Source organism: Lemur catta, chromosome 15 (assembly GCF_020740605.2).
Source record: "Lemur catta isolate mLemCat1 chromosome 15, mLemCat1.pri, whole genome shotgun sequence".
In the NCBI taxonomy this organism is placed as follows: domain Eukaryota; kingdom Metazoa; phylum Chordata; class Mammalia; order Primates; family Lemuridae; genus Lemur; species Lemur catta.
The window spans coordinates 26,453,764-26,479,168 of NC_059142.1; the positions used below are offsets into that span (position 1 = coordinate 26,453,764).

Below are 25,405 nucleotides of genomic sequence, written 5' to 3' on the forward strand. Positions count from 1 at the left end.
AGGACCGCGGCCCCACCCGGCCCAGGCTGCCCCGCCCGATTTCGTTGTTGCGGGAAGCGCGGAGCGCACTGACGCGCGCGAGGGCCTGAGGTCCGGAGGCCGCGCCCGCCCGACGCCCCGGCCCGGGCCCGCCTGGGAGAGGGAGGGGCGGCTGAGCGCGCGTCCCCCGCCCGTCTGCGGGGCCCGGCCGATGCGAAGTGACAGGGGCCGGAGCTTTGTTGTGGAGCCTCGGCCGCCTGGCGCCAGCCGCCCCCGCCCTTGCCCTCCCCCTCCAGCCCCGGGCGGCCTGGGAGGCGCCCCCCGGGGCCTCTTAAAGAAACACGCACACTCGGCCGGGGGGACTCCCCCAGGGGCGCCTGTTCCTGGGAAGGGGAAGGAGGGTAAACCCAGGAGGGGGAGGGGCCGAGCGGGAGCTGTGGGCTGCACGGCGCCGCTCCAGGGCCGTCCAGGCCTCCCTAGCGCCAGTTTTCCCTGAGCCAAGGATATTCCTAACTGGAGAGTTGGGCTGGGACTGGAAGCGGGGGCGCAGGGGGCGGGGGGCGACACAGAATCCAACAGCGTCTACAGCAAGACTTCAGGGTGTTGCGGGACGGAGGGGCGGGGCAGGTGGTGGGATCCCAACTGGGAAAGAGTCTGAGAAAGCCAGAGGGCATGTCGGTGGCTCTGTAGGTAGGATTGCGGTCCCCAAATATAGCTGTTGCACCGTCGCCGCTGGGTTTCTTGGGCAAATAACCCAGGTCTGCGTGTTGCAAACTCTCCAGGCCTTTGACCCCTGGACCACCTACGGACTCTCCCCACGAAAATGTCTAAAATGCACTCGCTTAGATGTACACACATTCTTAGAAGTACGAAAGTACGTGTCTACACATAACACGATTTCGTAAATATATTCACAGATTCCCAGGCCCTGGATTCTGGGCTAAGGAAAACTCCCCTGGCTATTACCTGGTCATTTCACCGACAGCGCAAACGTGTCCACACGGGTCCCACCCCAAGGGGCCACATCTCGCCTAAGGTGGAGCTGGCAAGTCTTTGCCTGTGCAAAACTGCAATGGACCCTGCCCCAGCTGAGTAGACTGCGCAACGCGGAGCCAAAGATTCGTTCTAGGCAGAGAAGAGGTACTAAGAGAGAAGTGACCTAGCCAAGAGCGAGGTCGTGGAGAAAACCCTGTGGGGGTAGCGCCAACATGTGCGCCGCGATGAGGAGTTTTTGGAAGCCTTGGGGTTGGCTCTGCAAAGTAGAAAAAAAGGTCGTGGAGGCCAAAATACTTCTGCCGGTCTCAAACCCGCACTGCCAGGAGCGATCCAGCCTCTACTAACCACCTCTAAGCGTTGAGCTGCGAGGTGCCCTGCCACTGGGTGTGCGCAGCGGGCGGGCACCTGCCTAGGTCACTGTTGGATGTGGGATGTATGTGCCCACTATGCGGGCATAGAGCCCGTGCGGGCCAAACTCACCCACACTTGCATTTGTTGTACGAGTGGGAATGTCACCCGTGGCTAGTGCATGCATGCTCCGTCTTGTCCTTGGAACACGACCAGCAGGGCCTGAGGGGCCGCGCCTAGCCAGATTTGAGACAGGTGCGTGGTCGTTCCACTCTCCCTTTGCATACCTAGAGTTACAGCTCTTGCTGCACACAGAGGGCACCATACTGGGCAGGAAACACACACACACACAAACACGCACCATGGAGAAAAAATACTGGGGCTGCTGGAAGACTGAAGACTAAGAATGATCACGGAGGCAGGGGTCAACCACAGGTGCGTGCAGACACCACGACTCCCGCACGTGTTACTCAGCACTCCTGAACTCGGGAGACGTGCGCTTCCAAGAGATGGAAACAAACTCTAGAAAAGTGACTAGGAGAGCAGAGAAAGGATGCCGATGTTCAGGAAAAGGGAGACTTGCGTCTCCAGTACCGCATACGGCGAAAATTCGTTCAGTCGCGGGTGCAGAATCGGGGTCCGGGATCCGCCCGCACAGTGCCGCCTGTGCTCAGCAGAAGGTGCGCTCACCTTCCCAGTCCCCACGACCCGCTCTCCCCGCCGCCAGCGAGCTCAGGGCTGAGTCCAGGGCCTGCTGGGAATTCCAGGTTCCTTCGGAGTCTTCCTGCGAGAAGAGGCGCGGGCCTGGGGGTTCCCCGCGTTTCCTGAGCGCAAGGCCGCCGCGTCCCGCTCCCGCCCGTGCCAGGCCCAGCGGGGCTCTGCCATGGCTCCACTCACCAGCTCCCGCCACCTGGGTTCCGCTCCCGGACCTCGGCCACCCGAGCCTCCCGATTCGCCCGCCCACTGGCCTCGCTTTACGGAGCCTGCAGCCTTCTTCCGGAGCGCCGGGACCCCAGGCGGCGCCGCGACTGGGAGCCGGGTCGGAGGCCAGGCTGGGGCGCGGGCCAGAGCTGCTGGGCCTCCAGGAGCGGGAGAAGGAGGGTGCTCCCTCTCCTCTCCGGGCCGTGTCAATGCTTTGCACTTGGGGCTGGCGTGCGGCTGGGGGCCCTTCCCCAGTGCCCTGGGACCCGGGTACCCCTCGCCTCGGGCCCTGACGGCGGGTCAGGTCGGCCCTCCGCGCTTTCCAGTCCGGGAGCAGGGAGGCGCGGGCGCGGGCGGCGAGGTGGGGGCCGGGGCAGGGGGAGGGGTCTCGGGGCCCGCCGGTCCGTCATTGGTTAATATTTTATTCTGTTGACATGTTTTCTTACTGCTGAGGCTTCCGACACCTTCTCCCCGGCCCCCCCCTCCCGGCCGGAGCTTGGCCTGAGCTGTCAAAACTCCGCCCCCGGAGACCCACAATTGGTCCAAAAAGCGTAAAATCAGCAATCAAGGGGGGCCTGGCTCGTTAGCGCAGGGGATCCGAGCAGGGCAGGACATGTGAGATAGTCACAGTTTTCCAGAGATCACGACAAGATCTAACCAGTCGCGCGTGGTCCCCGGCGCCGGAGCCGGCCAGCCCAGCCCAGCCCAGCCCCGCGCAGAGCCCCCGCCGCCCCCGCGCACACAGCCCCGCGCCCCTTGCGGTGCGCGGGACAGGGAGCCGGGAGGAGCAGCTGCCGCGCCCGCCGCGCCGGTCGTCCGTCCTCCGCGCGCGCCGCCGCCCGGGCCGGGGGTCCGAGCCGCGCGCCCCCGGCCCCGGCCCCCGGGTGCCTGGGCCGGATGTCCCGATGAGAGAGCCGGCGCTGGCGGCCAGCGCCATGGCTTACCATCCGTTCCACGCGCCACGGCCCGCCGACTTCCCCATGTCCGCCTTCCTGGCGGCGGCGCAGCCCTCGTTCTTCCCGGCACTCGCGCTGCCGCCGGGCGCCCTGGCCAAGCCGCTGCCCGACCCGAGTCTGGCCGGGGCGGCGGCCGCAGCAGCAGCGGCCGCGGCAGCGGCCGAGGCGGGGCTGCACGTCTCGGCACTGGGCCCGCACCCGCCCGCCGCGCATCTGCGCTCGCTTAAGAGCCTGGAGCCTGAGGACGAGGTGGAGGACGACCCCAAGGTGACGCTGGAGGCCAAGGAGCTGTGGGACCAGTTCCACAAACTGGGCACGGAGATGGTCATCACCAAGTCCGGGAGGTAGGGCGGCCGGCGGCTGGCGGGCCACGGGCGGGAGGGCGTCTGGGGACCGGACAGCAGCGACCAGCGCCGAGCCCGTAGCTCTCGGCTCCCAGCTCCCGGCTCCCGGCTCTGGCCCCGGCGCCACGCTTTGCTCCCACAGATAACCAAGTTGATTTTTCTCGTTTGGCACCGGAGCGAATTTCTTTTAAAACGAAAACACCAAAATCCCCCGAATGAAATAAAACGAAAACATGCTCCTAACGAATAGCCACAACCGATCCAAGTCCCAAAGCCGTGGAGGCCCCGCGGCTTGGCCCTGGCAGTCTCGCTCTTCTGCCTCCGGGTCCGTCTCCGAACTCCGGGGAAATGCAGCGTCTTGGGAGAGTCTGGGGTGTGCTCCGCCCCCGGAGCCCATAGTGGGATCCGCGGCCCGCTACCCGCTGTCGGGTTGCTCGGTTCCCAACAGCAAGCACCTGGTCAGCCGACAGCCTGCCGCCTGACCCAGCCGGGGATAGTGTCCCCGGCCGCAGAGCTCGGAGCTCTGGACACATCCGCCGCCCCAGGCCTTAAAGCCAGAAGAAAGCCACAGTCCCCAGCCCCGCCACCCCACGACTCAGCCACTGAGAATGCAGGCCTCAGGCTCACCCTCTTCCCCCGAAGTGCAGGATCAGGGTCCCTGATTAGGCGCTGTAACCCAGTTCCCAAAACGAACACCCTCCAAATTTATTTCTGAGCGCTTGGGTCCCAAGTGGGTGTTATACTCTGAACGAATTTCGAGGAGATTCAGGAGAAACGAGTGTATTTCTAGAGGGCCTAGATTTCTTTCCTGGGCTTCGGCTTTCATCTCAGATCAGGGAGAAAGAGGGTGTCCGGCTCTGAGCACAGGACGGAAGGGAAGCCGTACACCAGACGGTCTGACAGGCAGAAATGGGATCTCCCGGGAGCAGCAACCACAGGTGGGGTCTCCCGGGCAGTGATAAGAGGGCAGAGCAGGCGACAACAGGGAAACAACAGGAAACGACCGGAACTCCAGGCAGTGGTGAGCGGTGGCGAGGGGGGAGATAGAACGGAGAAGAGGGGTCCGCGGACCTAGAAGAGCCGAGTCCCAATGGTGTCTCCCCCTTCCTTCCCTCCCAGGAGAATGTTCCCCCCGTTCAAGGTGCGAGTCAGCGGCCTGGACAAGAAGGCCAAGTACATCCTGCTGATGGACATTGTGGCCGCTGATGATTGCCGCTATAAGTTCCACAACTCTCGCTGGATGGTGGCAGGCAAGGCCGACCCGGAGATGCCCAAACGCATGTACATCCACCCAGACAGCCCGGCCACAGGGGAGCAGTGGATGGCCAAGCCTGTGGCCTTCCATAAGCTGAAGCTGACCAACAACATCTCTGACAAGCATGGCTTCGTGAGTGTGGGCTGGGGTGTGGATGGGGATGGAGATCGCAGCACCCAGCACGCAGCTGGGGAGCAGAGCCACGGGAGGATTCCCCAGCAGAGAGCGCTGGCCAAACCCCCAGAGTGTCCCTGCCCCTTCACTGCCCTGTGGCCTGTGCATCCTGGGCCTGGGCCCCAGGGCTCTGCCCTGCAAGCCTGGGGAATGGCGGCTGGGTGGCACGCTTCAGGCTGCTCACAGTCTCGGTTCCAGTCGGGCCTTTGAGGGCCCCTCCTGGGGTCAAGCAGGAGGCAGGTGAGGCTGGGACTGTGTGTGTAGTGCTTGTCCCAGGGAGGTCACCCTGCTCTTAGCCTGTGGTACTGAGCTTAGAAGACCTGTCCACGACCTCAGCTTGGCCCTCACCCTTCCCCAAGTCCCATGTCCCCAGACTTCCTCCAAGACTAGGGGATTTAAAAGTTCAACCCGCACCCCTGCCCCAGGCTCCCTGAGTCCTTTCCCTCCTCCCACAGGAAGATGCCCAACTAGGACAGGGTTTGGGGGTTCTCTCCATTCCTGCCTGAGCAAGTCCGCAGTGAATGGGGGGTCCATGGGGCAAAAGGAACTGCCCATTCTGAGGTAGCGAAGTCGGTGGACCCGCCTCCCCACCCCAGGGTTGGAATCTTCTTACAGTGAGCTTAGTAGGGGGCTTAGCAATGGGACCAGGAAGAGAGGGTAAGAGTGGAGTTGTAGGGTTTTGTTCTATTTTGCGTTGCTTTGTTTTATTTGTGTCCAACTGGAGGAAAAAAATTTTAAGCGGAGAGAGAAAGGGAGAGAAGCTGTGGAGAAAAATATTGAAGAAAAAGAAATACACGCGAGAAAAGAGCAAAGAAACGGGAAAATGGGGAAGGGGCAGAACCAAGAGAGAGACAAAGAAATGGAGAGGAAGAGGTCGGGTCCCCAGAGGGAGAAAAGCTCTGGCTGACCCCCGACCTCCCGCAGACCATCCTGAACTCCATGCACAAGTACCAGCCGCGCTTCCACATCGTGCGAGCCAACGACATCCTGAAGCTGCCGTACAGCACCTTCCGCACCTACGTGTTCCCAGAGACCGACTTCATCGCTGTCACTGCCTACCAGAATGACAAGGTGCGTGGGGTGGGTGGTGGGCCCAGCCCCTGCACGAAGCCCCTCAACCAGTGCACGCTCCAACCCGCCACTCACCCCCGCCCCCGCAGCCCCCAACCCGCTCCCCGCGCTCACTGCCACTCCCGGGCACCGAGTTACTCGCAGCGCCCACAGACATCCTCCAGCCTCCCTTTCGAGCCCAGGACACGTACACACAAGCTCCCTGGGGGCGCGCGAACAGCTGGGCGCTCGTTCGGGTGGAGATGTTTGCTTAGCAATTAGCAGAGACTCCAGGCCCGCGCTGACATTTTTACATTTTATTCGTTTATTTCTTGGCTCAGGAATGGGAATTTAAATGAAGAGAGGGCGCCTGAGGCAATCTGCCCAAGCGTTCGCGATGCTTGGAACCGGGGGCCCAGTTTTCACTTTCCTGGGGGGAGCCAGAGGGTGGGACAGGTGACACAGCTCCTCAAGCAGCCCTGGCTGCTTACTGTTCTGGGTCAGTCCAGGCCCTGGACCCCTTGGAAGGTGCTTAGAGAATGTTCCCTCAAGTTAAAGGGCGTTTTCTGCTTGCTGCCTTTTTACACCCTCGTTCTAGAGGGGCAGAGCAACACCGCCACTAGGCCTGTGCCCAGTGACCACTGTCGGGCGAATGAGAGGGCACGAGTGTTGGTGCCGGTTGTTCAGTCTTGTGAATCGACGCATACGCCTGGCTTTGCTGCTCCATTTGGGGAGACTTGGATTCTTGTGGAAGCGCGTGAATTCGTTTGGTTCTGTGGGCACTTGTTCGTTCTGTGTATTCTTGCGTGTGCACGGGCCGGTGAATCTGTGTGTACCTGCGGATTTAACGCGTGCGCTGCTGTCGCCGTGCGCGCCTGCTCAGGTGCGCAGTCGTTTAACTTGCGTCACCGCGCTGGCCCGTGTGCATGCTTGGGCCGATTTCCACTCTGCGAGCACAGTCTAGGGCCGGTGTGTTGAGGGATTATTCCTGGAATGAAGTCTTTGGAGGACGAGAGACCTTGTCACTTTCTTCGAGGCCCGCCCGCCGGCCTCACCTCGGGGCGCCCTATCCCAGGCGGGCGGGTACCAAGAGGACACTCCGCGGGTCTCCCCTCTGCGGCCGGCAGCCGTTGACCTCGGGATGCCCCCGGCCAGGCTGGAAGAGACACGGCCTGACCTAGCACCGCCCCCTCGGTGTCCGCAGATCACGCAGCTGAAGATCGACAACAATCCCTTTGCCAAGGGCTTCCGGGACACCGGGAACGGCCGGCGGGAGAAAAGGTGAGGAGGGAGCAGGACGGCCCCAAGGCGGGCGCCCGCGGGGGCAGGAAGCAGGAGGGGCGCGTTCCTCGCTGACTCGCTCCCTCCGCTCGTCCCCAGGAAGCAGCTGACGCTGCCGTCTCTGCGCCTGTACGAGGAGCACTGCAAGCCCGAGCGCGACGGCGCCGAGTCGGACGCCTCATCTTGCGACCCTCCCCCCGCGCGGGAACCACCGCCCTCCCCGGGCGCGGCGCCCAGTCCCCTGCGCCTGCACAGAGCCCGAGGTGAGGGTCGGGGGTCGGACGGGAGTGGGGAGAGGGAGCAGGAGAATGTCTCCTCAGGGCACCGGACTGGCCTTTTGCTCAGCGTCCCGCTAATCTTAAAGGCCTAGGAGGAAGCGCCAATGATGTGTCTGGGATGGGGCTTCCAACCCGGGTCTTTCCTGTGAGGGTGGCCCCTGGTAGCCAGACGGTCCTCTGGACTCCGAGCTTGGCCCCTCGGGCGCTGGGGACTCTGTGATAGTAAGGTTTCCTCTCCAGGGCTCGATTCCTTCCACTGTGGGTCTTGGATTAGGTGACCTGCGGCTGCCCCTTGCTCTAGACGCTCCTCCGACTCGCCTCCCCTGGAGTCTTTTCAAGTCTCCCCGGGCCCGAGAGGGCGTCGCGTCCGTCTCCGCCGGGCCGCTGTAACCTCGCGCGCCTTCTCTCCCCGCAGCCGAGGAAAAGTCGTGCGCCGCGGACAGCGACCCGGAGCCGGAGCGACTGAGCGAGGAGCGCTCCGGGCCGGCGCTGGGCCGCAGCCCGGCTCCGGACAGCGCCAGCCCCCCTCGCTTGACCGAACCTGAGCGCTCCCGGGAGCGGCGCAGTCCGGAAAGGGGCAAGGAGCCGGCTGAGAGCGGCGGGGATGGCCCGTTCGGCCTGCGGAGCCTGGAGAAGGAGCGCTCCGACGGCCGGCGGAAGGACGAGGGGCGCAAAGAGGCGGGCGAGGGAAAGGAGCCTGGCCTGGCGCCGCTGGTGGTGCAGACAGACAGTGCGTCCCCCTTGGGCACCGGACACCTGCCCAGCCTGGCCTTCTCCAGCCACCTGCACGGGCAGCAGTTCTTTGGGCCACTAGGAGCCGGCCAGCCGCTCTTCCTGCACCCAGGACAGTTTGCCATGGGTCCCGGCGCCTTCTCTGCTATGGGCATGGGTCACCTGCTGGCCTCGGTGGCAGGCGGCGGTGGCAATGGCGGAGGCGGAGGGCCTGGGACCACCGCGGGGCTGGACGCTAGCGGGCTGGGTCCCGCGGCCAGCGCAGCAAGCACCGCCGCGCCCTTCCCATTCCACCTCTCCCAGCACATGCTGGCATCTCAGGTAAGGCCAGTGATCTGGTGGCAGCACAGAGGGAGGAAGAGCAGCGAGCTGGGCGGCTGAGGCCAGCAGAGGGCTTGAGGGGGCCAGAGGTGCTCCGAGTCTCCAGCAGGCAAGAACTCCGTAAAGGGGAGGCCTGATGGACGCTTGGGTGACACCTCGGCTCTGAGAAACTAAGGTCCAGGGTCTGGTCAGGGCACTGCTTCTGACGCCTGTGTGACCTTGGGCAAGTCCCTGACCCTCTCTGGGCCTGTTTCATTCTCCATAACCCCAGCGAGGAGTGAGGCACCCATCAATGCTCTTCTGACTCTGACAGACCAGGGCCTCCCCTTGGCTTTTGCGAAGTCCGCTTTCCTGGCCTCAGGAAAAATTTTTTAGGAGAAAAGACCCTTGGTTCCCTGTCAGTCCTGAAAGGCTAGGGCGGCTGGATAAAGGGAGAAGGAAATTGTGCATTGTTTTCTGGACAACTGACCACCAAAATGACCCACCTCCCAGATGTCTCGGGCCGGTTCAGGCCCTGTACAAAGTCCTCTGCCCTGGCAGAGGACAAGACTGGTCTTTCCCCCCACTTGAGTTCCCCAACTCCCCCAACCACATCTCAGGGAAGGGGGGGCTCAGTTCCCCAGGCCCTGGTTAAAATTCTGAGCTCCCACGGGAGAGTTTATGAAAATGTGGCCGGCGGCACACTAAGGAGATCTGATGGGGAGAGCGGTCTCTTTGGTTGCTTGGGTGGAATATTCCCTGTGGAAAGATTTGGAATCTCTTCATTTTCTTCCCTCTGAGGTTTCTGGCAAATTGAACCCTTAAGATCTTATCTCAAGGGAAGGAAAATAGGAGTTCAGGTCTGAGAAAGCTACTTTGGTTCAGAAGCAAATATTTTTAAAGTTGGGGGGGCGGTTCTGAAATAAGTTTTGCACGGAGCTCAATGTCTGTGTATGGCGTGTTTGAGGTACCAGCATCACATATCTAGGGCTCTCTGCAGGGGAAGGCTCTGGAGAATGGCATTCAGGGCCTTGGAGGTTTAATCTGCACCCTTGTTTCTGTGTGTATGTGAATGCCTCCTCCCCACACAAACTCTGCTGATGAAGGTGGGTGTCATAGAGGTCATGGGGAAGTCAGAGCTTCTAGGCACAGCCTGGTCAGCAGGTGCACAGCCAGAGTGAGAGTACCCAGCACTCAGGAGGCATCAGTTGGTACAAGTACTGGTGGTTAAGTTCCCAGACCAGTGCAGCCCTGTCCCAGCCCTCAGGTAAAGCCAAATCCTGAGACATCTGTCACCTCCTTTCTTCCTCCCAACCTGAGATGCTGGGTCTGAAATGTCCAGCAGGGCTCGACCCTCTCAGGAAGGGTATTTTCTCACTGACTCAGCTGCCTCTTTCCTTTTCCCTGCTTAAGCCAGGCCTGAGGCTTCCCGGGAGCCCAGAACAGTCAGCCCCCTGCCCTCCTCCCCATGCCCACACTCTGGGGAGTGAGCCATTATCTCAAAGGTCAGATAATCCCAAACTCAGGCCTCATGAACTCAGGCGGTGTCTGTCCAGGGTTCCTGGCTGCTGTGCTCTCCACAGGCAAAGACTTTGCATTCCTTCTTCAGCTGCCACTGAGGTGCTCACGCCAGGAGTTCTCTGTAGAACACTCAGGCTAGTTTTCTGAACTGGTTGGCACCTGTGCCCTTCTCCTGGCCCAGGCAGCAGACCCCTGGGCAGGTGAGCAGGCAGAAGGGGACTTTCCAAAGCTCCTCCCCCTGTCTGTGCTCCCTCAGCCCTTTGGAGCCTGCAGACAGGAGGGATGGGGAGGGCACTGCTCTAAATGAGCAGAACCTCCCAAGACAGCCAGAGCTGCCTGCCTGCCACCTGGCCCTATGCCTGCCTGGTTTCCTCCCCCCAGGCCTTTGCCTATGCTAGTTCAGCCACCTGGAATGTCCTTCCCCTTACCCCTACTGTAATACCCAGCACAGAGCTTGATGGCACCAGGCCTCTGCATCATAGCCTGAAATAATCTCCTTCTTCTAACTGGGTTTGGCCATGGCTCATGCCTACCTGTGCTGCCTATAGTCATAGTTACGTGAGCTCTGGTTTTATATCCCTAAAGCAGCAGGGCAGGAATACTGGTTATAGCACCACCCCCAGCACGCAGAGCACCCTCAGAAATATCTCAGGCAGGACGTCTAACCCTTGTCTCGTTCTGTTTCTTCCAGGGAATCCCAATGCCCACTTTCGGAGGCCTCTTCCCCTACCCCTACACCTACATGGCAGCAGCGGCCGCAGCCGCCTCTGCTTTGCCGGCCACCAGTGCTGCGGCTGCGGCTGCTGCAGCGGCTGGCTCCCTATCCCGGAGCCCCTTCCTGGGCAGTGCCCGGCCCCGCCTGCGCTTCAGCCCCTACCAGATCCCGGTCACCATCCCGCCTAGCACTAGCCTCCTCGCCACCGGGCTGGCATCCGAGGGCTCCAAGGCTGCAGGGAGCAACAGCCGGGAGCCCAGCCCCCTGCCCGAGCTGGCTCTCCGCAAAGTGGGGGCCCCGTCCCGTGGTGCCCTGTCACCCAGCGGCTCAGTCAAGGAGGCGGCTAGTGAACTGCAGAGCATCCAGAGACTGGTGAGTGGGCTGGAGAGCCAGCGAGCCCTCTCCCCCGGCCGGGAGTCGCCCAAGTGAGGGGCTGCCCAGCTGCTCCGCTGCCATGCAGGCCTCCCGGGCTGCCTGCCCCTGCTGCTTGGGACGTGTACAGCACAGAATGGGTATTTATTTAAATAAAGGAGCAAAAGTGGGCTGCAGCAGCCAGAATAGAGCTTCATCTGGCAAGGTCGGGCCTGGGACACTTCCCTGGGTCTCAACAAGAATCAGGCTGCCGGGAACACAGTCGCTTTGGAGCCCCTGGACTCGGTCCAGATCTGCTCCAACATGAAGGTGTGGCGTCGGAGGGGGTCTCTCCGGTCTTCCAGCGCAGTGGGAGAGGCCTTATCTCCGGCCCAGCGGTCCCTTCAGAAGCCAGAAGGTGCAGGGGTCAGGGGTGGGGGCTTCGAAGGGTGTCCTAGAGCCCTTGGCCTTGGGGCTGGACCGCGTGAGAAACTGGGGTGGAGGATGCAGGAGCCAGTGAAGTCTGAAGTCAGTGTAGACTTGAGCTGGGGGACACCTGTCCTTTTAGTCATCCCACCTCTTCCCCCAAGAGACGGGCACCCCTCTCACCCCCGGGTTAGCGGAGGGAGTGGCGCTTCTGCCTTGAGTCCCCAGGGAAAAAAAGATATTTATGAAATAAATGGTAATTTGTGTAAATAAGCTTTAAGGTTCCCAGAATATGCAAATTGGTATTAATTTATTCAAAGGTGTACATTGCTGTGTACATATATTTAGAGATTAACTCATAGCATTTAATTTTTTTTCATTTTACATGAGCATCTATATTGTACAGGGCTGGGGGGCTCTTGGCTGCGGGAGAAGGGAGCAGCCCCCACCCGCCCCGCCGGCCCCTCGGCCCCTCCGCCCGGGCTTTGCTCGCCGGGCCCGCGGGCTCCACCTCAGGTTTTCACTTTTCGCTTCGGAGCGAGAACGAAACGACAAAAACGCGAGAAAACAATAAAACGCTACAATGCGAAGTGAACGGCGCTGTGCGCTCTGTGGGCCGCGCGGGGCTGGGGCGCTGCAAGCGCGCAAAGAGGGACCAGCGGCGGGGACAAAAGGTCGGGCGCCCCTCGCTCAGCCGCAGCTGCACCCCGGGGGCGACAGCACGGCTGGGGCCTCGGGCTGAGCCGCGAGGCCGGGCGGCGCCGGCGCGGGGCACGGGCTGGGCCAGGAGGCGCCGCGCCGCCTCGCGCCCTCCGCGTCCCCCGCGACCCTCGCGTCCCCCGCGTCCCCAGCCGGGGCCGGGCTCCCTCTGCTGGCCACTCGGCGCTGTCTGCCGCTCCCGCCGCTCCACGCCTCGTGCCTGCATACTGGAGCAGGAGAAGCGCGGCCGAGCGCCGTGGACTCCCGACTCCCTTTTGGGGGCGCCGTAGTGGAAATGCATCCCCTTCTGGGTGGGTGCTCCCTGCCCCTTCTCCCTTCCGAGGAGGGACTTGGCCGTACCCTTTCCCCAAATACCTCTGACCCTAGAATTCTTTCCCATCCCTCTGCCTCCTGAACCTCCTAGAGAAACATTTTCTCCGTGTCAGGACTGTTGACTAGAGTGGCAAAATCTGGCCTAAAAGTTCTTCCTAAATCCTTCTTGGGAGTGTGGAGAGTGTAGTTCAATGAGCTGTTCCCTTTCCTGCCTCAGTTTCCCCTGCATAATAATGGCCGGGGTCTCTCTGGGGGTCCCGCTGAGTCAGACTCCATTGAGCTGGTCCTTTCCCTGCCACCTACTCCTGCAAGGACAGCTGCCACCCACCCCATCCGGTGAGCTCCTGAGGGCGCCAGCTTCTCTCCTTCTCCTCACCCAGGTAGCATGTGTCTTCAGCCCCAAATCTTAGCAATGGGAGTGGTGAAGGCGTGGGATACGGGCGGTCACCCCTTCAACCATGGGTCTGTCAGTTACCGATCACTCCACTTCGGTCCCAAGTCTCTATTCTTTGAGCCTTAAGGATCCTTGACGCCCTGGCCAGGCAGGCTGCCCATTTTGGGCACTGCACGGGGTGGGGGCTGGGGGGTAGGGTGGAATGGGGGTGCTGGCTTCCAACTCAACAGGGACACTAGGGATGGTGAGGTAGAGGAGTGAAGGTGGAAGTGGAATTGACAGTTGGGCCTCCAAACGCCCAGGACGCCTTCGTGGGCCGACACATTTATAAGGAAAGAGAACTGTGTCCTCCTCTCCCAGGAGGGCGCTGTCCGCAGGACGCTGAATTCGGCTGGAGGGGGTAGGGGGCATCGGCCCGTGCGTGAGCGGGAGGGCGCAGAAAACCACGTTCCAACCCCGGGAGGGTGGGTTCCGGCTTCTCTGCCTCAGACCTGCGGGCGGGACGAGGAAGGGGCAGTCCAGGAACCGGGCGGGACAGGTAAGCCCCTTTCCTAGCTCGAATAGAATCCCTCGTGGGCAGTGTGTTTATTCAATTCGCTTCGGGCTAAAACGCCTCTGAAATTCGAAGAGCAGGGGTGCGTTCGCTTCTTTCGGCCTCTCACTTTCAGCATTACTAGGAGGGAGAGTTGGAGTTGGCTGCGGGCCCGCGGCCGCCTGCGGACGGGGCTGCCGACACCAGGGGGCAGCACCGACCTGGGGCCGCGGGCAGAGACGCGAACCGGAGGAAGGTGGCTGCGAAGGACTGGCCGGGCGGCCTCGTCGCAGCTGCATTCTGGGCGCGTCGTTGCTGCAACAACACGGGTGGGGTGAGGTGGTACCCCAGGGCCTAGCGATTCCCCGCGCCCCCGCCGCAGCCTCCTGCCGCACACGTCCCCGCCCGGAGTCGCCCACCCGGTGCTGCGCTGGGCCCCAGCTGGGAGCCTCAGTGCGGCTTCGGGAACCTGCGGCGGCGGCTGGGCCTTGTCCCAGACAAAGGCCAGGCCACTCCCAGGCCCAATTAAGCCACCCGCCTCTCTGGCCTCCCAGCCCTCATTGTCCCCGGGGTCGCCAATTAGCCCAGGCGCCCCGCGTACCCGCTGCTCCAGTGCCCCAAGGCCTCCTTAACCCTTCAGGGCCTGGCACCAGGGGCCCTGGACGGCAAGGCTGCCGGCACTCGGGCCTGTGAGGAGGGCGTGTGTGGGCGAGATGGGGATTAAGGGGTCGCTGAGGCCTGTTGGTGACCTAGAATGTTGCCGTGGGACCTCGTGTGTTGGGAGTGTAAGGTCTGAGAGGAAATCATGCGTGTCGCTGTGGGCTTGTGAAGGTAATTCACGGAAGGATTCCGAAGCGAGGGTGTGAGTGCGGGGACTCTGTGAGACCCCTGGCGGCTAAACAGCACGCATCCTGAGAGCTAAGGGACCGCGTTTCCTCCCCCGTTAATCAGAGTCTTCCGAGCCCTCAAGCCATTCCTGCCCCCACTCCTCCGCTGCTGCGATCTCGAGCCGGAGCGGCCGCTCCTGCCCTGCCGAAGGGCGCGGAGCCCGGGGGCACCTCACCAGCGCACCGCCAGCTCCGGCGCGGGGCATTCCCGGGGACGGGAGGGGCGCGATCGGCCTTGCGCTCCCCAGGACGCCTCCGCAGAACTACCGGGCTGGAGGCCCCGACCCCCCACTTCCTGGCTGTGGGACGGCCCCTAGAGGGACAGAGCCTCAAGGAGACCTTGATTTAAACTCTGAGCCTGCCTTCCTCCGCTTTGGGAAGGACTCAAACTCCAATCCTGCTTCCTCTCCCTCCTGCGCCGTCCTTGACCCCAAAGTTCGGGGCACCAGCCGGCAAGCAGGGTCCCGAAAAAGTCGGAGCGCTCCGTGCTCTCTGGACTGGGCGGCGGCGGAGGGGAGTCCCGTGGGCAAAGGGGAGGGAGTCGGAGCCCCGGGTCCTCTCTGGGCACTCTCCCGGGAGCGCCTTCAGGAGTGGAGGCTGGTCACCCCTCACTAAAAATGTTTCGGTGCCTCTGTTCGACCACGCCTGAGACTGTTTTGCCCTTGGAGTTCCTTTTCTGCTCCACCTCATTTGATGGGTCCCAGGACCTTGAACCCACTCCGGAAGCACCGGATTTCCAGAGCCGGAGGCCACCCCTGTTTTCCCTGTCCCTCCTCTTGGCGCCGGGAGCGAACCTGGAGCCCGCTCAGTCCGCGGGCCGCGGCAACTCCCCAAATGCCCACGAGATGGCGCTCCAGGCCAGGGGCCGGCTGTGGCCGGACCGCGCACCCTGGGCTAGAGCCGGAGCTGGACAGAGGGACCCCCGGTGAGATGGGCACAGAGACGGAACCACGGGCTGACGTAGATCCAGGCCCAGAGACCGGCCAAGGCAGCCGAGGACCGAGGGGTTCCGGACCGGGGCTGCGAACACATGAATGGGGCCGCCTCCCCTTTTCCTTGGGGCTGCCCTGCAGTGTCAACTCCCCGACCTGAGAGGCCCAGTTGCAAACACCGGCCCGTCGTCTTCTGTGTGTCTGGCTGGGCTGGGGCCCTCGCGATCCCTCTCGGGGCAGGGAGGCCACCTTCCTCCAGTCTTCCGGGCCTCTCAGAAGCGGAGCTATGGCAGGGATGGGATCCATGAACAGCTCTGGCCAGCGGGAGCCTGGGGGCCCCCTCGACGGTGGGGGTGGAAAGTTGAGACCGCTCTGGAGTCGGCCAGGATCCAGTGCTCCTCCCACCGAAAGGTCCGCCTCCGCTGCTACCTGCGGGTCCTCACCTCCCTCGCCGGGTCTTCAGGGTCAAGGGCGGGGCGTGCAGGATGGGCCTTGTGAAGCTGCTCACCTAAGATCCTGACTCCATACGCCCGGGTGCCAGAGGCTTTGGGTCTGTGTTATCCCAGCGGGAGGTGGTGGGGAATGGGAGGATCGGGGGTCAGCCTGACAATCTCTCCCTTGGATTAAAAGCCACCAAGGTTTGGGGTCAGGTTTGATTGAATGGGGGGAGTGTGTTTGTCTGTGTGTCGGGTGGCCGGGGAATGCCAGAGTTGGAGCAGGGGTAAGGGGTGGGTTTTGAATCCTTAATGTCCCCAGATGAGCTCTGGCAACCTCGGAGATTAATCCTACACACCTTGTCTGAGAGCACACCTCTAGAAAGCAGCCCAGTTAACACCAGTCTAGGATCATTTCCACTCCCACACAGTCACTAGCTTGTTATGTGGCCCCAGCCAGGTGTCTTTCCTGCACTAGGCTCTCAGCTCAGCTCTTTCCCCCTTCAAAGTACAGTATAACAGAGGATAGGACCAAAGTCTTGGCAATTTAATAATTATCTCCATGTCCATCTAGGGCTGAAGCAGCCACTTGGTAGGAAAACTAGACAGGAGATAGGTACAAGGTCAAACTCTGACTCTAACTGTGAGACACTGGACAATATGACTTTATTCTCTGGGCCCCAGAATCCTCATCTACAAAATAAGTAGTTTGGACTACAATCAAATTGATCTATGAATGACCAGTTGACCTTGGCCCAGTTTCCAGTGACCCCCAGCCTCAACTGCTTCAGACAAGAGCCAAGGACTATGTTCCCATTTAATGCTTGAGGCACCTGAGCCTGAGAGATGGGCGGAGTCCTTCACAGACCTTGGGGACCTTGGCCGTTGTTGCTAAGATTCTTGGGGTGGGGCAGGGCTGGTGGCCTGGATGAACTCCCAGTTAGGAAACTGCATTCTAGGTCCTGAAAGCCTCCTGGGAATGGCAGGCTGCAGCTGCCTCCACTCCCTGTGGGACGCGGTTCTCACCGCTTTGCCTTCCACCGCAGACCAGGCTGCTTTTGCAGAGCACAGACTGGTGGGTTGGGGGATGCCTTTGGCACCTAGCACCACAGTTTGTTGACTACTTGTGACTTCTCCTCAAAGAGAGAAAGGGATACCAATGGAGAACATTCAGGCATCCATATTTAAGGGTGTCCCCCAGATCTGGGGTACCTGTGTGGAAGGCTTTAAGGCTTCCAAACACTTTTGCTGAACCCTCACTGGTGGGGTAGAGATTACAAGTCACCATTTCACAGATGATGACATCGAGGTTCAGAGAAATTAAGTGAGGTGCCCAAGGCCATCCAATACATAAACGACAGAGTTCTTTTGCAATCCCATGGCCTGGCCCTTGGAAACATAAGCTGATGAAGTGATGATGGGTGACAGTCAGCCTTGTAGCTGGGAGAGGGCAAAGGGGCTGGGGGAGTGTCCGGATGTCCTGGCCAGGAGGTGTGTCCGTGGGAGAAGCAGCCTGCCTCAGGGCCCAGGTCCAGGAGGCCAGGGAGAGGGTGGCCTTGAGGCTGCACATCAGCCCAGCCAGGCCTGCCGGGACCCCTGGTGGGGGCAGGGGCTTGTCGCGTGTAAAACAGTAACAGGGGCTTGAAAGGATTACCAGAGACAGTGACAGGGCAGCTCATGTTCACTCTCATTATTTATTTCCCTCCCAAAGAGAACAGGATGTCCTTGAACCCCATGGTGCTCCCACCGGAGGCTGGCAAGAGGACCTGTGGAACACCTACCGCGTGCTAAACACACACGCACGTTTCTCATGTCATTCTCAGCACTGGGCAGTTGGTACGATCATTTCCATTAAACAGAGGAGAAAACCAAGGCTTAGACCCGCTCAAGGTCATAGAGCTGCTAAGAAGCAGACCACAGGGTCACCCCAAGGTCTGGCCGCCCCAAGCCTGTGCTCTTCACCTGAGCCCTGAGAGTTCCTGCTCCACAGCCTCTGGGCCTCAGAGTCCCCTGGCCAGGGCCCAGCCCTGTGGCGGGCTGTCCTGGGACCGGTTTTTATTTAGCTCGGGACTGTCTGGTCGGTTCCTTCATCCTGCTCCAACTTTGCGTCTTACTTCCTTCTCAGAGGGCCTGGCACATTTCCAGGCTTGGCTCTCCCACAACCGCCCACGACAGTTCTGGGTTCAGTACTGATAGCCTGAGTTCTGGGAAGCCCCTCAGTTCTGAGCCGGTCAGTAGGTCACCCTGCCGCCCCCACAGATACCTACACACAGATGTCCCCAACATATACACCTGCATGCACATAGAAGCTGTACTCAGGCATGCCAACACCCACACAGACACACAAATATACACATCGACAGAACGCCCCCCCCCAGGCATACTCACTTAACAACCGCATACAAGCAGACAGGCACACACACAAACACACGCAGACATGTACACCCAGACACACAGAGACATATGTACATACAGAGAAATGCAGACACACAAATAGATATATACACATGCACCTACCACACAGACACACACACACACACACACAAACACTTGGAGCCAGGTGCACATGAAGATGCTTGGTGTGGGTGGTTTTCCATGGTGAAAACCAGCTCCCCAGCCTCTTTGAGGCTCTGGGGCTCTGTCCCCAGTTTGCTGGGGCTTACCCCTTTCCCACCCACCCCTGTGCACTGCCATGTTTTCTCTTGGGAGGAGATATATATGTTTAATGTCTCTCTCCTACAGGACCATTGGCTCCCTCAAGGGGGACAGAGCACTGGTGTTTGCTTTGCTCACATAGGTCCCCAGACCTAAAAGTACTTAACACATGGCAGGAATGTAAAAAGGATTTACTGAATGAATGAATGAATGAAGTGCACCCTCCAGAAGCAGGGCCCATATCTGGCCCGTCCAGGATACCTCTGCCCAGGCCCTGGACCCCAAAGCCCCTGCTCCAAGCCCACTTGGAGTCCAATGCAGAGAGCTCCTGAGGGCCGAGGGTCCCAGACAATGGGGCCTCCTCTCTCTCCTGAGGAACTGAAGCCCAGGGAGTGCACGTGTCTTGCCTAAGGACTTGCCTCCGGAGGAGAAGGTTCCAGGCCATCCACAGACAGGCACTCTCAGCCCTCAAACCCTGCTCTCCCACTGTGCGTGGTGATTCTGTGTTCCCTCAGGAGTCTGGTGCCTTCCGGCCTCCAAAGGCCAGGGCAAGCCTGCCTATCTGGGACCCTTGGGGAACCTCCTAGCATGTTTGCCCTCCAGTCTTTCCCACACACAGAGGCCTTCCTGAAATGCAGCTGAGATAAGGTCATTGCCCTGCTCAAAGCCCCCCAAAGGCTTCCCTTGCTCTTGGGGTCAACCTCGGCATGCACCCCCACTGCCCACCCCCAGGTTAATCCTGCTGACCTTGTCTCAGGGCCTCCTCACAATCCCCTCTCCCCTGGTCCCTGGCTCTTCCTGCCTTCCTCCTAAACTTGGCCCATTGGCTCCTTCTCCAGAGAGCTTCCCCTGGGCCTTCTCCCCTTTTGGGTTAGGTGCCCAGCATGTCATTTTGTGTTAGCAGTCAACGAGTCACCTTGGGCAGGTTACTTTGCTCCTCCTCCATCACTTCCTCACAGTGGAGATGCACTCATGGTTTGTGTGAGGATCAGAGGACATGCTGTTTACAACAGGCCTGGCAGAGACTGGCACAGTGAATGCTGGTTTCCTGCCCTTCCTGAGGAGGCCCTGCTCCTTTGGAGGAGCCTCAGGGAGCCTGAGGATGGGGGCCCGGGGGCCATCTGGAATGGGGCAAATCCCAGCAGGGTTGAGCCCGCCAGAGAAGGGTGACCCCTCCTGCCCTTAGGCCAGGCGCAGGCCAACGGGACCCTGCTTTCTGGGTTGACAGGCTGCCAAGTCCCTGAGCCCTAGGATTCTGGCCAAAACCTGGGGGTTTAGATTAGGGGGTCATGCGAGGACCCTGCGTGTGAGGTGTGAGGCTGAGCAGCGACCCCCGGCGACAAGGCTGCAGCGGAGAAACCAGAGGCCGGCGGCCCTCGGTGCGCACGCGCGCTCATGCGCCGCCTCCCCCTCGCGGGGAGCCCGGGCCCCGGGAGGCGGTGTTCTTGCTGGAGGGTGGGTTGCTGGTGACCTGGCTGGATTAAGGTCGCCCGTGGGCTGCCCGGGCTGTGCGAGCAGTGGCTCCGTCCTACCACTAGGTGGGGATCTGGAGTCGTCCAGACCTGGAGTCGGGGCTTGGGTTGAGGCCTGAAGCCCCTCGCCCTCCTGCTCCAGGTCAGGGTTCCCAGCCTGCGGGCTGCCACCTCTGGGGCTGCGGCCCGCCACTGTCATTTCTGGCTAGGTCCTGCTGCTAGGCAGTAGCGCTGAGGGAAATGAGTAAGAACATGAACTGTGCAGCCAGGGAGACCAGCTGCACCTTTAGCTCTGTAGCTTTGACGCCTTGAACCTCAAGTTTCCTCATTTCTGAAATAGACTCATCTACCCATTCTGCCCTGATTGCCACCCAGAGTGGGGGGATGGGCGTTGTTCTGTGTCCTCTGATCCCTCACATAGGGCAGCTGACCCAGGAGTAGGAGCGGAACCTGGGACGGTTCCTATCTGTTCCATCCAGCACTCCCCCAGATCTCCCTACTCCCAGGGCTCTTTGGGGTCCCAAGGAAGCGTATCTCGTCCTCTCTCTCAGGTCGCCATAGCAGAGTGCTGGCTAGAGGCCGGGTGTGGTGGCTCACGCCTCCACAATCCCAGCACTTTGGGAGGCCAAGGCAGGAGGATCGCTAAAGACCAGCATAAGCAACACAGCAGCAAGACCCCGTCCGGAAGGAAGGAAGAAAAAAGAGAGAAGAGAAAGAAAAGAAAAATATTAGCCAGGCATGGTGGCGTGCACCTGTAGTCCCAGCTACTCTAGAGGCTGAGGCAGGAGGATCGCTTGAACCCAAGAGTTTGAGGTTGCAGTGAGCTATGATGACGCCACTGCACTCCAGACCCAGGCAACAGAGCAAGACTCATTCTCAAAAAAAAAACCAAAAAACAAAAAACAAACAAACAAAAAAAAACTATGGGCTAGAACATGGCAAGTCCTTGGGGAGGTGGGAATAAAGGGCTTTGAGCTGTCCATCTCCCAAACAGGGCAGCACACCCCATGGTCCTTCTGCCTGGAATGTCCCTATGCCCCTCCTCACCTGTCGTCCTAAATTCCTCATTAGTTTCCAAAGCTCAGGCCCAAATGTCCTCTCCATCATGCCCCATCCAGCCCCTCCTCCCTCCAATCCTAGGCTCCCAAAGTCCTCGTATATTCCTCTCTGCTGGCACTGGCCCAGTGGCTCAGAGATATGGGCTGGGGTCAGGCTCCTAGCATAGAGGGGATACTCAGTGCATATACAAGAATGTTGCAAGAAGATGAGGAAGACTTCTTGGAAGAAGTGACCTGAAATGCCCCTGAGGGAGCATTCCAAGGGCCCAGGGGCAGATATTGGAGTTGTGGGGGCAGGTGGCACCATCCCCAGCTTAGGATAAGTTGTGATCTCTATTCAGGGTTAGCAGCTCTGTGAGGAAGGCCCTGAGGGCAGGTCCAGGATGGGCAGAGGTGGCTGGGAGACACTGAGGGCCCAGGCTGGGATGGGGAGGCAAGGAACTTGCTCCTTAGAGGGCCTCCTTGGAGCCCCAAGTCCAAAACCCATAGCTTATCTGACCACACTGGTGGGGGCACGGCCCAGGGCTAGTCCAGCCTTTCCTGAGCCTGGTCATGGTCCTGGTCACGCCCTCTCTGGAGGTCCTATCACTACCCCATGCCTTCCCTACCAACCGTGGCCATTTCCTCAGCCAGCGCTACCGGGTTAACAATCAGTGGAGTCAAAAGCTGTGATGAGCCTGGGAACTCAGTGGCTATCTGTGCTCCCTGCTCGGGGCGTTTTCAGTTCTTTCCCTGACTCAGTTTTCCAGAAGGGACAAAATAGAAAAAGCTTAGATAGTGGGGTCAGACTGGCTCAGCTACTCCAGCTGGGTCACCTTGGGTAAGTGGCTTCCCTTCTCAGTGTGAAGCCTCCTCCAGGCACACTGACCCCTCCCCAGCCCTGCACACTGACCTCCTGAATTCCCAGGACTCCCCAGGCACCTGTCCCCTAGACAGTGTCATGTGTTCTAAACCTTCCTCACCCTCCTGTCACTGGTGAAAACTCGCCTGTCCCAGGGCTCTCTTGGGGCCTTGCTGGGCAAGGGGCCCGTCTGACTTAATTAGCATGTTCCCTTTCCAGGTGCCATGCTTGCTGCTTCGATCAGGGTGGTGGGGACCCAACTCTGGCCCGGGTCCTAGGGACACCGTTTTGGAGGCTCAGGAGTCCCTTCCCCCTTCTCACAAAGGCACTGCCTCCTCTGGCCCAGGGCAGATTCTACGTGGGGGGAAAAGTGAAAGGTTGGCCCAGGGAAGGGGAACAGGAAGCTTGGGATTGTTCCTAGTAGGTCACCAGTCTTTTCCTTGGTTTAGGTGTCCCCTTCTCCCACGGCTCACTGGTCTTTCTCCTGAAATAGGAGGGATTGGAGTGAAAGTCCCCACCTGTTCAGACACCAGAACTCTCCATGCCCAGAGGGCGCTGCCCTTCCTGGTTCTCACTCCTTAGGGAGCCAGAGGTGTCTTCCTTAGGGTCAAGAGGCGGAGGCCACGAAGGGGTTAACCATGTTTGCTTGAGCAAGGACTATACTATTATGTGCTGGGTTCACCTCTTTGATTTCTCAGAGGCTCTGGACACCTTGCTGTTTTTTCTTTCGCTTTAAAAAGTGACATATTTGCATACCATAAAATTCACTTTTTAAAAGTGTATAATTCAGTGGTTTTTAGTATATTCACAAGGTTGTGCAACAATCATCACTATCTAATTCCAGAACGCTTTTGTCACCTGCAAAAGAAACCCTGAGCCATTAGCAGTCACTGCCCCTGCCCCCAGCCCTTGACAACCATCTACTTTCTATCTCTATGGATTTGCCTATTCTGGACACTTTGTATCAATGGACTCACACAATGTGTGTTTTTGTGTCGAGCTTCTTAAACTTAGCTTAAAGTTTCCCAGGCTTATCCATGTTGCTGCATGGATCAGTACTGTAGTCCCCGTTATGCCCGAATAATATTCCATTATATGGATATACCACATTTTATTTACCCATCATTAGTTGTTTCCACTTTTTGTCTATTATGAATAATGCTGCTGTGAACATTCATGTACAAGTCTTTGTGTGAACATATGTTTTTATTTCTCTTGGATATATGCCTAGGAGTGGAACTCTGTCTTTGAGGCACCACCAAACTGTTTCGCAAAGAGGCTGAACCATTTTACCTTCCCGTTAGCACTTCTTTGCCATTTCTTGAACATGACAAGCACACTGCTCCTTGGTCCCCCGCTCCTTTCTTGGAGAGGCCGTACTTGGCTCTCTGATATAACATAGGGACCCATTTTCACCCTCACCATTCCCTTCCTCCTGTCCTCTGTTTTGTTTTTGTTGTTAATATCTGCCATGTTATGACTATTTTACTTATTTTGTTTATTGTTTCCTGTCACTAGGATGTGAGCTTTGTTTTGTTCAGTTTTATCATTGCTCCCAGAGCAATGCCTCCCAGGTGCTCAATAAATCCTTGTTGAATAACACATGAATGAAGAAATGTAGGGCACTGTGCTGGGAACATAGGGTGGAACGTGGTGAGTCCACATGGAGGTGGACCGAGTGTCACCAAGGCCACAGGGAAGTAGACTGAGTGTCACCAAGGCCCCCTGCCTGGGGGGTTTCCCCACATGTCAAGTCTTCTGTGCAGGCTCAGCCCAAACCACTCATACTTTCATCCTCACCAGATGAGCAGAGAAGGGGAACCAGGCCTCTTCCCTTAAACTAGGCAAGGGGTGGGGCAAACAAGTTTGATAGCTGTGTGATCATTGCGACAGGTCTACCTACTGGATAGGATACTGTTTGTTGGCAATGCAATAGCTTAGTGAAAGGATCTGAAGGGTAGCAATTGGACGGGGTGTTCAAGTGTGTCAGTGCCCTGCATCAGCCCTGTTTGTCCCCTGCCAGGTCTCAGTCTGCTTCAGACACCCAGATGTGAGAACTGCTTGTCAGGAAAGGATGTTGGCCTTTCCTCATGCCAGGAATGAGGGACACACCGTCCCAGCTGTCCAGCCGACCCAGTGGGTCTTTTGTGGTTTCACCTCAGCTGGCCTCTGGACACATTCATCAGGAATCCTCCAGTCTCAAGGACAGAGACTCAGTTCAAGGGGAAGAAAAAGGGCAGTTCATTGGCTCACATGGGACCTGGAAGTGCAGGGGAGAGGGCAGCTGGCCTTCAGAATGCAGGGGTGGGTGTGGACAGAGACACAAGTCCAGGCTCCCTCACTCTCTGCCTCTCTCATTTCTTCTCTCTGTGTTAGTGTCATTCTCTCCCACCCGCAGATGGGATTCTTCATGTGGCAGGGAGCTTGGCTGCAGCCAGCTGTGGGTTGTACAGAAATCCAGCTTAGTGGCCATGATCATAGAGTGGTTAGTACTCTGCCTTGTGCCTGCAGCAACCTCGGTTTGAATCCAAATCATGGCACACAAAACAAACAAAAAAAAAACAGCACACACACACAAAACAAATCCAGCTTAGTGGCTCCAGAGGAAAGGAAATGGCTTTGCTGTTCTCTTTAGAACAATCCCAGGAAATGCTCTGATTGCTCCCCTGGGATTATATGCCCACATCCCTCATACACCCGTGCAAACAACCCATTCCCATCCACCACTATTGTCAGTTATGGTTACACTGGAAAACCAGGTTTGCTGGTCTCTCTCAGAATGCCTACTGAGTGCCAGGTACTTCACAATATGATCGCTTTCAATCCACACAGCTGTCCTGCAGAAAGATATACTGGTCAGGGCCCTTTTAGTTCCTCCTAACAGAAGCCCAACCGAAATTAGCTTAAGACAAAAAGGGAACTTATTGTTCCACGTAACTGACAAAAGCAGGAGTGGACTTTAGGCATAGCTGGATCCAGGGAGTCAAGTAAGTCTGGACTGTCTCTCGTTAGCTCCAGCTGACTTCCCTCTGCATTGGCTCAGCTCTTAGGCACATTCTCCCAACACAGCAGGAAAGATGCCCAAGGAGCCTAGGCCTTGAGCCCTCAATCCAGGAGAAGAAAGAGGCCCACTCTCTGTGCATACAGCAAACTAACTGAGGAGACTGATTTGCTCCCATGAGGGTTCTCTGTCTACTCAGGGGACAGGAGAAAGGCAACCCTAATTGGCAAGGCCAGGTCATGTGCACACCCCTGCAGCAAGGAGGTGGGACAGAGCTGTGGGGAGTAATGCTGCCAGAGCAGGGAAGGGGCAGACAAATTGCATATGGCCAGCTATAGTTGGCATAATTTTCCCATTGTACAGATTAGTAAATTGCAGCTGGGAGAGATAAGGTAATTTTCTGGGGCCGTAGAGTTAGAGACACAACTGAGATTCAAACCCAGGTGTGTCAGCTCTTCCTAGAACATCATCCAGCCTCCCTTTAAAGTGCTGAGTTAAATTATCACTTGAAAAAGTAGATTCCTGTTGACAGCCATATCA

At 59.0% G+C, this 25,405-nt stretch overlaps 3 protein-coding genes across 3 annotated transcripts; all 3 read left to right on the forward strand.

The window, feature by feature from the left end:
* The first annotated feature begins 1,188 nt into the window (after positions 1–1,188).
* LOC123621161 (translation initiation factor IF-2-like) lies at positions 1,189–2,677 on the forward strand. The gene is made up of 2 exons (XM_045526999.1): positions 1,189–2,003; positions 2,091–2,677. The coding sequence occupies exons 1-2, from the start codon at positions 1,877–1,879 to the stop codon at positions 2,675–2,677; spliced, it is 714 nt and encodes a 237-aa protein (XP_045382955.1). The 5' UTR covers positions 1,189–1,876.
* Positions 2,678–2,723: 46 nt separating this feature from the next.
* Positions 2,724–11,900, forward strand: TBX2 (T-box transcription factor 2). Its single transcript, XM_045525596.1, has 7 exons — positions 2,724–3,544; positions 4,664–4,931; positions 5,898–6,044; positions 7,228–7,304; positions 7,404–7,567; positions 7,998–8,635; positions 10,827–11,900. Exons 1-7 carry the CDS (start codon positions 3,150–3,152, stop codon positions 11,277–11,279), a joined length of 2,142 nt encoding a protein of 713 aa, XP_045381552.1. The 5' UTR covers positions 2,724–3,149; the 3' UTR covers positions 11,280–11,900.
* Positions 11,901–13,255: 1,355 nt separating this feature from the next.
* On the forward strand, positions 13,256–16,060 carry LOC123621162 (striated muscle-specific serine/threonine-protein kinase-like). Its single transcript, XM_045527000.1, is given in 7 exon segments — positions 13,256–13,297; positions 13,414–13,517; positions 13,722–13,914; positions 14,169–14,293; positions 14,509–14,809; positions 14,812–15,072; positions 15,185–16,060. Coding segments are annotated over 7 exon segments (1,212 nt in total). The 3' UTR covers positions 15,371–16,060.
* Positions 16,061–25,405: the final 9,345 nt, after the last annotated feature.